Genomic DNA, 13,551 nt, shown 5'->3' with positions numbered 1-13,551 from the left:
ATGTTGGTTGACAAGAAAGCGAAGGTATTGTCTGGACATCAGATGAATTGGAATGTGAGTATACACCTCCTTGAGATCGAGAGAACATAGCCAGTCTTCCTGAGAGAGAAGAGGGTATAGGGTGGCAAGAGATAACATCTTGAACTTCTCCTTGACCAGATATTTGTTGAGATCTCTGAGATCTAATATTGGTCTGAGATCTCCGGTTTTTTTGGGTACAAGAAAGTACCGGGAATAAAATCCCAGGCCTTGCTGGTCTAGAGGAACTGGTTCGATGGCATTGAGAAGGAGGAGGGATTGAACCTCCTGACCGAGAAGGAGGGACTGAGCCTTGTTGGAAGCAGACTCTTTTGGTAGACTTAACGGTGGAGGAGTCTGAAAGTTCAGGGCATATCCGTGAGCGATGATAGCAAGTACCCACTGGTCGGAGGTAATTGCTTCCCATCGAGACAGAAAAACCTGTAGTCGACCTCCTATGGGCTGAGGTAGAAGGCATGAGGGAGGAAGACTGGCAATGTTCTCGAGAAGAGAGTCAAAAGGGCTGTGTAGACTTAGGTTGAACAGCCGGTTTTACAGCAGGCTGTTGTTGTTGACGAGCCTGTTGCTGCTGTTGACGCTGTCTGCGAGGTTGAGGAGGATGAGTCTGAGCCGGGCGAGCAGAAAACCTTCTTTGATAAGAAGGTTGATGCCTGAATGGACGAGGAGGAGGAGGTTTCTTCTTGTTTTTCAACAAGGTGTCCCACCTAGTCTCATGCGCGGAGAGCTTTTGTGTGGCGGTATCCATGGACTCCCCAAACGGCTCATCCCCCAGGCAAGGTGCATTGGCCAGTCGGTCCTGATGGTTTACATCCAGTTCTGAGACCCGTAGCCATGCCAACCTTCTCATTGCTACAGAAATAGCAGTGGCCCGTGACGTCAGTTCAAAAGTATCATAAATGGAACGGACCATAAACTTCCTGAGTTGCAAAAGACTAGAAGTACATTGCTGAAAAGCAGGAAGTTTACGGTCCGGAATGTACTTCTGAAAAGAGGTCACCTGTTGAATGAGATGCTTCAGGTAAAACGAGAAGTGGAATGCGTAATTACCTGAACGGTTGGCCAGCATGGCGTTTTGGTAAAGGCGCTTTCCAAATTTATCCATGGCCTTTCCCTCTCTGCCAGGAGGGACAGAGGCGTAAACACTGGCACCTACAGACTTCTTCAGGGTTGATTCCACCAACAAGGATTCATGGGGAAGTTGTTGCTTGTCGAATCCTGGGATTGGAATGACTTTATAAAGAGATTCCAATTTTCTTGGGGCTCCCGGGATGGTTAAGGGAGTTTCCAAGTTCTTATAGAAAGTTTCCCTCAAGATATCATGGAGGGGCAACTTTAAGAACTCCTTAGGAGGATGATCAAAGTCCAAGGCATCTAAGAATGCCTTGGACTTTTTAGAATCAGACTCCAAAGGAATTGAAAGGGTGTCTGACATTTCCCTTAAAAATTTGGTAAATGAGGAGTGCTCTGGCTTAGTAGCAGGGTCTTGCACCGATAGATCCTCCTCTTCAGATGAATAATCTTCCTCGGTACCGAGGTGATCATCCGAGTCATCCCACAAGTCAGGGTCCCGTACCGATTGGAGACGGCCCTGAGAAAGTGGAGTCGAGGTGCCAACATGTTTAGTCTTGCGTACCGATTTCCCCGAACGGTTGGAGACGGTACCAGGGGAGTGTAGAACGGTACGGGGTTCAGAGAACGGTACCGGTTCAGAAGTGTCCGGAGCAGAACGTCGTTTCGGTTCCGCTGATAGAATAGGCATGGACATGGATTTGTGCGGTGCCGACAAAGTCGATGTCAATAAAAGGGGTTGATCGACGGTCGGCACCGAAGGCTCATTGGGTACCGACACTGGAGGATTCGGTGTCAACAGAGCCGGGAGCAATTGTTGTAGTTGCTGCTTAAGTTGGGCCTGGAGGATAGAGGCAATGCGCTCATCCAACGTAGGTCCCGATTGCACCGGTACCGGTCTTTTCTTGCTCGGTACCTTCGGTGCCGCTCGACGCTCGGGTGAAGTCGATGCCGATGACGAGGCAGTGACTTCAATGGGAGCGGAGCGTTTACGGGGCCGGCGCTCAGTCTGCAGGACTTGGCTCACTGCATGCTCGACTGGTGGCCCTAGGACAGTAGGGGAAGGCTTCTTAGCCGGCTTACCTACAGGGATCGACGTCGGCGATGTATCTGTCGGTGCCGAAACAGTCGGTGTCGATTTGGAGGAAGTTGCCGATGTCGATACTGGTGCAACTTCCATGTCGGTGCCGAACAGAATTCGTTGCTGAATCTGTCGGTTTTTTAAAGTTCTTTTTTGTAAAGAACTACAGCGGGTGCAGGTGTCAGCCCTATGGTCCGGACCCAGACACTGAAGGCACCACTTGTGCGGGTCGGAGAGGGATATAGGGCGCGCACACCGCTGACACTTTTTGAAACCCGGTGACGGGGGCATGAAGGGAAAAACCGCTGTAGCAAAATCGAAGCCGGAGGCTTCGATGGTGCCAACAGGCCCCGCCGGGGTAGTCAAGAAAAAAAGAAAAAAATAAAACAATTTTTTTTTTTTTTTTTTCACAAACGTTAAAAGAACAAGAAAGAAATAAAATGAAGAGAAAAATACGCGCGAGCGGGAAGGCAAGTGAACAGTTTAGAAAAAAACTTCCAACAGCCGTTGGAAACACGCGTCTTCTTAGCTCCGCGGAATTAAGAAAACTGGGGACCGCGCGCCTCTGTCAGGCGGGAAGGCACTCGCGCACGCGCGGTGCGGCCTAGCTAGAACTTTCTAAAGTTCTTAGAGTGCAATCACTCTAAAATTGTCCGTACCGGGGCTCCGTCGGTGCCGTCACCCATCAGTCAAGAATATGCTGCCTGCTTGTCCTGGGATAACTTAACTATTCTTTGAGTGAAAAAAAAATTCCTCATAAGAATTGCTATACTGGGACATACTAAAAGTCCATCAAGCCCAGTATCTTGTTTCCAACACTGGCCAATCCAGGTCACAAGTACCTGGCAAGATCCTCTTTAATTCTAAATCTTTTTTTAGGGGATATGGTGACCAGAACTAAAACAAACTATTTACGGTGAGGTTGCACCATGGAGCGATACAGAGGCACAATATTCTTGGTCTTATTTACCATTCTTTTCTTGTTTGCTTTTTGGGCTGCCACTGCACACTGGGCAGAAGATTTTTGGGCCTGTCAAATAAACTTTCCACAGAAGATTCACATATTCTGGAGTAAATCAGTGGATAGGAGGACCAAAGGACCCCTGCAGGACCTCAGACTGGTTTCTTTTGGGCTCTGTAGTGTCTGCACGCTTGCGTTTCACGCCTTCATTATTTGAGGGCTCCGGGAAGGATGTTCTCCCTACCACTCGGCCCCCCCTAGAGGACTCAGGGGTCACTGAGCCCAAGGCTCCTGCGCTTTCCTTGTGTGCACTGTGGCGCACAGTGGGGTCATCAATTACCAAAGACATTAAATTCTTGTATCTGCGCAATAGGACTTTATATTCATGTACTTTTACATGTGTTTTAATGGAAATCTATATGAATAAAAATTTTGTTTCAAGGTTGACGTGATCCATCCCTCTCCCCACTTGTATTCTTCTCTCTGGATTTTACGTGGGGTTTCTGTTCCTTTTTTTGGTTTGCACTGAGGCAAGACTAAATACATTTTGGTTTTGTCTCATTAATCCATACTTAGGTATATTCTTTGTTATTCTGTTCTTTATAACAGTCTCTACCATTTTGCCCAGGTTCACTACTTTATAATTTACCAAGATCACTTCTGGAACTCTTTTAAAAACTGATGCTAAAGGTGGCCATCCTCTAATCTTCTGGTACCATGCTGGATTTCAAAGATAAATTATAGTTCTGCAAGTTCACTTTTCAATTCTCTCAGTACCCTGAGATATAGTCCATCTGATCCAGGTGATTTCCTACTCTTCTATTTGTCAAAGTGCTTCATTGCATCTTCTAGGTTTACACAAATTTTCTTTCTGTTTCTCTGACTCATCAGAACTGAATACTATTTCTGGCACTGGTATCTCCTAACATCTTCCTCTGTGAAGATTGAAGGAAAGAATTCATTTCATCTCTCTGCTATAGCCTTGTCTTCCCTGGGATTTCTTTTTTCCCCTTCAGTTTTGCTGTACTTACCTGACTTTTTATGTCCACTTCACTTTTCCTGTTTAGTTGTAATATGGTATTTTCCGTTGAAAATAACTCTTCCTTTTCCTTCCTCTCCATGACCATTTCTGCTGTAAATACTTACAGAAACCCCGTTCTGATTTCTTTTTCATCATTCTGTTTCGCTCAGCAATTATGCTGTCACCTACCTACTATATGCTATTTCGATTTATCTGTGGGGCACTTACCAATAGATGTTTTCTGGATGTGTGGCATAGTTCACATTCCACCTGGAAGTGCGTAGCTCTTTACTATAGGAGGATGACTGGGGCTCTCCTATACATTTATAACCTTCACATTTACAAGCATTGAAGTCTTTCAGGATACTGCAAAGGCAAAAGAAAAAAAAGGAAAACCAATTGTAAAACAGCAATAACAAATATTTCATATGCAGGTAAATATTGAGAAACAGAAGACAATATTGCAGAATCCATTCATAATATTCCTTTTGTAACTTAAGTTCTGTAATGCAGTAATCATGATATGAATTCTTTCCTCAAAATATTTTACACCTCTCTTTTCACTGGGTTCTCACTGTGCTCAGTAAAGCCAAATATAAATGTGGGGAAAGGGAACTTCCCCTAACCTCACAACAACAACAAAAATATTGGTATTCAAAGATCAAATTTTATCCGTGGTGCAGAAAGGATTTCAAATACTTTAATGTCTGCTCTTTATTTATTTGATTTCCAGACATTACATTATCTTATCACTGCACTCATTGTTACAAGACTATATTATTGTAATGTCGTTTAAGTATCTCAAGAAAGATATAGCGGCACTAGAAAAGCTTCAAAGAAGAGCGACCAAGATGGTAAAGGGGACGGAACTCCTCTCATATGAGGGAAGACTAAAACGGTTAGGACTCTTCAGCTTGGAAAATAGACCGCTGAGGGGAGATAGGAGTGAAGTCTACAAAATCCTGAATGGAGTAGAACGAGTACAAGTGGATCGATTTTTCACTCAGTCAAAAATTACAAAGACTAGGGGACACTCGATGAAGTGACAGGGAAAAACTTTTAAAACCAATAGGAGTTATTTTTTTTTTCACTCAAAAACTAGTTAAGCTCTGAAACACATTGCCAGAGGTTGTGGTAAGAGCAGATAGCGTAGCTCGTTTTAAGAAAGGTTTGGACAAGTTCCTGGAGGAAAAGTGCATAGTCTGTTCTTGAGAAAGACAAGGGGGAAGCCACTGCTTGCCCTGGATCGGTAGCATGGAATGTTGCTACTCTTTGAGTTTTGGCCAGGTACTAGTGACCTGGATTGGCCACCATGAGAACGGGCTACTGGGCTTGATGGACTGTTGGTCTGACCCAGTAAGGCTATTCTTATTTTCTCTAGACCTGTTGGAGCATTAAAAACCAGCACTTCATTTTGTCCATCATCTGGGCATCGATCAGAATGGATGAGCACATTGTAATTCATTTATATAGGATTATTGGGGACTGCTAGAAACCATGGAAAAGACCGTGATCAGCCATTTTGGGCATCGATACCTGAAATATTTCGATGCTAAACAGAAAAAACAGTGCAACAGCTTGAGTTTGAACATCTTCCACAGACTCCTTACAGCCCGGATCTGTCGCTTAACGATTATCACATCTTCAGTCCACTGAAGGAGACGCTTCAAGGTTGCAGATTCACTTCCGATTATAAAGTAAAGGAAACGGTGCTCACCTGGCTTCGGAAGAAGTCGAAAAACTTCTTGCATGGGGACTATATGGAAAAGTGATATGTTCAATTGCTCACAGTTACTTCTATCAAAGCCGTTAAATGTATTTTGCCTAAAGGGGGTAGAGTCAAGATGGCAGAGGTCTAGTGTTTGCTTTCTGACTGCTTACCTTACCTGCCACGAGGGTGAAATGAAAGGGGAAGCCCCGTGTCTTTACCTCTGAGACAATGAGCATTCCTGTGATGGGTCCAACAGCGAGCAACAGATACTTCAGTGTCCGGTGCTGGCAGCCTGCCAGTATATGCTTATGCAGATGATTTCCAACTTCTGCACACAATTGATCCCACAAGTTCACATGACATATCTAACATTAACCAAAAGCTAGCCATAATCCATGACTGGCTAAATGTCAATCAGTTATCCCTAAGCATCAACAAAACTACTACTGTGCTCTTCTCAGGGAAAGAAGGGACACAACTTATTAACCCAGTCTTAATCGATAACAAGCCACTTAATCAAACCAACAATACAAAAATTTTGGGAGTATTAATAGATAATAAACTCATGTTTCATTCACACATCAGTGCACTGGTTAAAAATTGTTTCTACAGGTTGAGGATGATTCGATCACTTGTCCCCCTCCTTGATAAATTCTCCCTTAATACACTAGTTCATTCCCTAGTAATATCAAAACTAGATTACTGTAATTCTTTATTAAAAGGGGCATATCTAAAAGACATAAGGCGTCTTCAACTTATACAAAACACAGCAATAAAGATAATTTCAGGTTCAAAAAAATTCGACCATGTCACACCTTTGCTGAAAAAAGCTCACTGGTTGCCAATAACATATAGGATTACATATAAAATAGCTCTTCTAGTCTTTAAGACAATAAAGACCAATACACCAGCATTTATAGATAGGCTTCTGATTCCACATAGTTCATCAAGAGTACTTAGATCATCCTCACAGTCTACCCTTAACGTTCCCTCCTTGAAAATTATCGGAACACGCCGTGCTTCTATTTTTTCTGTCACAGCTCCAATGACTTGGAATTCTCTTCCTTTATACATAAGACTCGAACAAGATTTGCAGAAATTTAAGAGTAGCTTAAAGTGCCTTCTTTTTAAAGAAGCCTTTAATTGAAAAAACAAAGTTCATTCAAGAGGTAATACTTTATGATTTCTACCATCTCCAAAACAAGATTTCCAATAGCTCTCTCATCCGATCCCACTTCTGCCACTAATCCTCTTCTTCCTACCCTCCTAATGTGCTTCCCTTTTATGTAATTTTTTCTTCAAAAATTGTATTTCCTCCCCCCTTTCCTATTGTTTCCCGTGGTTTTAAAACCAATTACCCTTGTAGGTCTGATTAATATATTATGTATAAGTGATTTCTTTAAAATCATATTTTTTTATCTTTTGAACAACGCTTTGTAATTTGGAAAAGCGTTTAATCAAATAATTTGAATAAACTTGAAGCAAGAGCGACTAGTTTTTCCCCTGGGCCTGACATCTCAGAAATCCTCCTGTGCAGCCTTCCACAATCAGCAGTGTTTCTACCCCACCCAGCATTTCTTCTCCCAAAGGTGTGTCGAATTTGCTGGGGGGAGGCAATACCAGCAGAGCAGAAGTAGCTGAGAGCTCCCTGCAAGGATCAGGAACCAAAGCTGTGCTGCAAAGGGTGTATTGGGAGCAGAGATTTCTGAACTGTGTCAGGACACTGGTGGAATTTTCTCTCCAATGTTAACTGTTTCAATTCCTTCTTCTTTGGTCAATCACCTCTGTAATAACTTTAGATGTAAACTAGGAAGCTCTATTAGAGATGACAAAGATCATTCTACAAACTAATGCTCTTAATCTGAGAGTTCAAGTCTTGGAAGAAAAGTTGAAAAGTCTGCTAGAGACATTTTGCTATTGTCACCTAAGGTGGAGGACCTGAATAAGAAAGTTACCATTAAGCAGTCTGTGAATAAAACTTTAATTAAAGATAACCTGAACCTTAGAGCTAAGATGGAAAATTTGAAGAATATTTCCAAAGCTACAAATTTGAGGTTTTTGAATTTTTCCAAACAAGTGATGGTTTCACCACGAGACATGTTCAGAAAATATGTAATGGAAATATTAGTGGTGCCCCTGAACTTGTTCCACTTATTGTGAAGGCTTATTATCTCCCAGCTTTAAAAAAAACAAGAGGAACAGCCTTGAGAAGAAGCTTCGGTTGAAATGGATACTCTGGATGTTTCTAATATATTGGAATATTCATCAAGGAAATATAACACCAGCTACAATAGTGGTAACTTTTGCTTTAATCTCTGATAAAGAGTGGTTGCTGAAATTGAATCAAGATAAAACTAAATTTTTCTTTGTCTCTTCACAAAAGTTCTCTTATGAACCAACAATTAAGATCAATACAACGTTATATACAATAAGTCCAACAACTGAAATATTGGGAGTTGTTTTTGACCAGTGCTTGACCATGAAGAACCAGATCGATGTCGTGTTTCAAAAGGGATACTACACTCTTTGGAAATTGTGTACCATTAGATCTTACTTTGAAGCTCGTTACTTCTCAGTCTTCTGGATTACTGTAACATTGTTTACTTGACTAGTACTAAGAAAAATAAAAAATATGGCCAGATTTACTTTGGTACAACACATTGCGGTGAGACTGATTTATGGTCTGAAGAAATATGATCACATGACGCCTTATTACCATCATTGGCTTCCTGTTGAGGCCCGGGTGATCTTTAAGTTGGGATGCATATGTGATAAAACTGTCTTTGGTTTTGCTCCATTGGATTTAGCCGATAGGTTCCTTATAGTGTTGCTTAAGAACAGTAGAAAAACACATGCCCTTTTTACTTTTCCATCAGTTAAGGGGTGCAAAAGTAAGAAATATCACGAGCACACTCTCTCATATCAAGCAGCTCATTACGATAAAGACTTCAGATCATTGTTACTTACATTCTGCTCTTATGAACATTTTAGAAAACAGCTGAAAACTTTCCCTTTTCAAAATTTTTGACTACCGTATTTGCCGGCGTATAAGACGACTTTTCAGTACCTTAAAATCCTCCCCAAAGTCGGGGGTCGTCTTATACGCCGGGTACAGTTTACATGCCCTTACTTGCGGGGCTGGATGTACTTAGTCGCGCGGCTCTTCTTCTCCCTACCTTCTCTGCTTGCAGCACAGAGCCGAACGGAAGTCTTCCCGACGTCAGCGCTGATGTCGGAGGGGAGGGAGGGCTTAAACAAAGCTTAAACAAAGCCCTCCCTCCCTCCGACGTCAGCGCTGACGTCGGGAAGACTTCCATTCGGCTCTGTGCTGCAGGCATGGCAGGTAAGGAGAAGGAGAGTAGCCTCGCGGTTCGAGTGGCTACCAAGAGAGAGGGGCGGCCGCCCCGCCCCGGTTGCAGCACAGCTGGCCAGGTTCCCTTACTTTTGTGGCACTTCCCCGACCGACCGATAACAGTCCGGGTCCGACAATCCTCCCTGCCCTGTAGCCGCGAATCTAAATACCTTCTTACAGCAGCTGTAAGAAGGTAATTTAGATTCGCGGTTAAGAGCAGGGAGGTTTGTCGGACCGGGGCTGTTGTCGGTCGGTCGGGGAAGTGCCACAAAAGTAAGGGAACCTGGCCGGCTGTGCTGCACCCGGGGCGGTAGAGAAGGTGTGCGGAAGAAGGGGTCGTCTTATACGGCGAGTATAACACAAAACTCTATTTTTTAACTAAAAGTTGGGGGGTCGTCTTATACGCCCAGTCGTCCTATACGCCGGCAAATACGGTAATTAGATCTCTTTGTATTCTTTGTAAAGCAATCTTTTGTTAACCACATTGAACTTTTGGTTATACGGTTTAGAAATCTGATGTTATGTTATATTCTTTCGTCATCATGATAAGAAGTTTTTTGATTTAAAAATAAATGTTTTTCTTGATGTCTTAAGAGAGACACAAAAAAAGAGAAAACAATTTCTTTTGTTAAAACCTGGAGTATTACAGTTAGATGCGTTGTATTTCTTAAAATTTCCTTGTAAATGTATTGTGAAGTACAAATCTGTACGTTATATTTTTTTTAATCCTTTACATCTAACCAATTTTTGGTGGTAAAGAAGTCTTTGATTCCTGCTCTTACTTTGTCTCTTGTGGGTGGGGCCTTAGGCCCATGTGCCTAAGGCCCCGCCCACAGGAGGGGCCTAAGACTACTGGGTCTATTCCAGTTGGCCCAGGCGCCTCAGGCCCCACCTGTGGACGGGGTTTGAGTCGCCTGAGCCAATCAGGCCCTAAGGCCAGCCATTCGAGGGATGGCTGGCCTGTCGGACGGACGGGCTTGGCACCCGGCCAACGAATCTTACAGGTACGGGGAGGGGGATGGGATGTGGAGTGGGGATCGGTGGGAGGGGGGGGGTCGAGGGGTCAGCAGGTGGGGAGGCCGATTGGGGGTTCTGGGGGGGGGGTGCGTCGAGGGCAGGAAGGCCTGGGATCCCTCCTGCCCGTATCTTAGTGGGGGTAGGCGGGGTCACCTGGGCAGGAGGGGTTCGGCTCTTTCCTGCTCGGATCGAGTGTGTGTGGGGGGGGGTCGCCTGCCCAGGAGGGCTTGGGCTCCCTCCTGGCTCGATGTTGGCGGGGGTGGGGGGGTGTCATGGCTCGACGGGGCTGGGCGCCCTCTTGCCCCGATGTTGTCGGAGGGGTCGCGGTTCGATGGGGCAGGAGGGCTTGGGTTCCCTCTTGCCCCAATGTTGGCGGGGGGGTCACGGCTCACCAGGGCAGGAGGGCTTGGCCTCCCTTCTGCCCGGATCGTTGTCGGTGTGTGGGGGGGTGATGCATCACGGCAGGAGAGATTGGCTATCTCCCCTGCCGCGATGCGATCACACCTCTACCCGAGCTGCCACAAACCGCGGCAGGAGAGATTGGGCATCTCTCCTGCTGCGGGTTGCGGCCGTTCGGGTAGAGGGGTGATCGCATCACAGCAGGGGAGATGAGCCATCTCTCCTGCCGCGATGGTTGCGGTGGGGGGGTGGGTAGGTTGCCAGGCCGCTGAGTTAATCGCGCCAGCCACCATCGGCTCAGCGGGCCCTTTTTCAGCACTTTAGTCTAAGTCAAAACGTATAAGTGCCAACTAGGCAACCTGCCTAAAGTTTTGGTTATACCTTCTGTACGCCTAGGTGTAGGTCGGTCCAACTCCCTAAACTAAACTAAACTAAGCCTTAAGTTTATATACCACATCATCTCCACTGAAGCGGAGCTCGACACGGTTTACAAAGCTTAAAAATACAAGAAGAGAGGGGATAGAGAGTTTACAAGAGCATATGAAAAGAGGGGAAGTAAGCAGGAGATGTTATATATTAGAGAAAAGCCAGGTTTTCAGTTGTTTTCGGAACAGTTGGAAGGAGCCCAGGTTCCGCAGCGGGATAGTGAGATCGTTCCAAAGGCCCGTGATTTTGGAGAGGAGGGATCTTCCCAGTTTGCCTGCGTGGGGGATGCCATGTAGAGAGGGGAAGGATAGTTTATGTCTGTGGGCGGATCTGGTGGTAGCAGGCGTTTGGGCGAGGAAGGATAGAGGGATTAGTGGCGGAAGGATGCCATGAATTATCTTGAAAGCCAGACAGGAGCATTTGAAGTGAATTCTGGAAAGTACAGGGAGCGAGTGAAGATTGGTAAGTAAGGGGGAGACGTGATCAAATTTGCGTTTAGCAAAAATCAATTTGGCCGCAGTATTCTGGATGAGCTGGAGTCTGTGAAGACTTTTTTTTGTTAGGCATAGGTAAATGGCAATAGGTAAATGGCATTACAGTAATCGAGTTTGGATAAGATGATGGATTGTACCAGGACGGTAAAGTGTTTTTGGTGGAAATAGGATCTAACTTTCCTCAGCATGTGAAGGCTGAAAAAACATGATTTTGCCAAGGAATTCAGGTGATCGTTGAGGGAGAGGGAGGAATCGATAATGATGCCGAGGACCTTGCTTGAGAACTCAAGGTGAAGAGCAGGACCTATGGGTAGAGTGAAGAGGGTGGGCAGGTGTACTAACTTTGGGCCGAGCCAGAGTAGTTTTGTCTTTGATTCATTTAATTTCATCTGAACAGAGAGGGACCAGGCATGAAGTCTCATTATGCATGAGGTGATGTTCTCTTGGAGGTTTGTAAGGTTCTGGTCTGTTTCGAGGAGGATAAGGATATCGTCTGCCCTTTCTCCTCCTCTAAAAACGTCTCTTTTCGCTCTATGCGTTTAGAGGCATGGAAAAGGCCTAAGCTGGTTTTAGATACGTCTAAAACCAGCTTCAGTTATGGGTACTTGGACGATCGTCCAAGTACCCATTTAGGCCACTTTTTAGACGGGGTTTTTTGATTATGAGCCCCATAATGTTTCATTTACCTCTGACGTGATTAAATCTATTGTAAAATGTTATCTGTACAAGAATTTTCTTAATTGTCTAATTATTTAATCTTCTATAAATTTTAAAAAAAACCTGTATTTTGCCTTTATTTTTTGATTTACCCTTGCATGTTGCTGATCAGCCACTGCTATCAGAACTAGACAAACACACAGTGGTAAATGAAACATTATCCTAGCCCCTCACTTCTTTTTAATGTCCCAGGATTTACCTCATGCTCACCAAAACTCAAGACCCATACTGTGGTTTAATTGAGTTCTCCCTCAGAGATGGCTAAAGCATGGAGAAAGTAAACGTGCTCTTACCACCACAATTTCAAGCTCTTCATGCTCATAAAAGCAATGGCAGTGCTGCAAGCACTTCTGATATGCTCAGTTATAAAATTTTATACCTTAGCTCCTTAAAGCTACCCTCAGCTCAACTGAAGCACAGTTTTCTAATTGGCTCATGAATTATCCCAATGAGCAGTCTAGGAGCTGCAAGGCCTGCACATCACCATCTGCTAGAGACAATGTTTCATGGTTCCCTTATAGGTCAGAGCTCAAGGCTCTTGTTCTATGTCTCCATTTGCTAGTTAGGGGAAGCATAACCTTCAGGTTCTAGACTAATCTGATGACATTAAGGAAATAGTGATTCCTACTGACTAAATATATATTTGAGAAAAATTATACCAAGAAAACACATTTCATTTAGAAATATGTTACCCTTTCCACTCCAATCACTCACCAACTTTGAAAAGCTGGATGTTCTCCATATGAAGTTTAGCAGATAGGTTCATCCTTTTTATTTATAAGGGGTTAGAATTTACACACACACACACACACAAACCACAAGCATTTCTTATCCTGTAAACTGCATATTAAATATATTGGTATTACATCCCTAGTATGTATCAAGTAGGATGAAGAATCTTGCACTGGAACTATGGCAAATTGCAACCTGTAAACTGTATACTATCTATATTGGTTTTAGATCTCTAGTATGTGTCAAATTGGGATAAATCCAGTGCAAATCGTAATCTGTTAACTGTATATTATGTATGCTTAACTTATGACCCGTTCTGAGCTCTTTAGGGAAAATAGGATAGAAAAGGAAATCAATAAATAAACTTCTAACTTTAAATCACTTCCTATTTTTCAGGAGTGGAAAAGACAGATGTCACCCAATTTATCTAACTCCAAGCACAGTTTGATATAGTTAGGTCTAAACTACAACACACTACTACGACTATTAATTATTTCTATAGTGCTAACAGACAGACAGTCCCTGTTCCAAAG

At 43.8% G+C, this 13,551-nt stretch overlaps 1 protein-coding gene across 1 annotated transcript in view; it reads right to left on the bottom strand.

The window, feature by feature from the left end:
* Window positions 1–13,551, bottom strand: part of TMEM63A (transmembrane protein 63A) — a 202,822-nt gene that overhangs the window by 91,291 nt on the left and 97,980 nt on the right. The window contains exon 13 of the mRNA XM_033936649.1: window positions 4,399–4,536. Within this exon, the coding sequence (XP_033792540.1) occupies window positions 4,399–4,536 (138 nt within the window). The remainder of the gene's footprint in view (window positions 1–4,398; window positions 4,537–13,551) is intronic.

Source organism: Geotrypetes seraphini, chromosome 3 (genome assembly GCF_902459505.1).
Source record: "Geotrypetes seraphini chromosome 3, aGeoSer1.1, whole genome shotgun sequence".
Classification (NCBI taxonomy): domain Eukaryota; kingdom Metazoa; phylum Chordata; class Amphibia; order Gymnophiona; family Dermophiidae; genus Geotrypetes; species Geotrypetes seraphini.
This window is presented reverse-complemented; position numbering and strand designations above follow the sequence as displayed.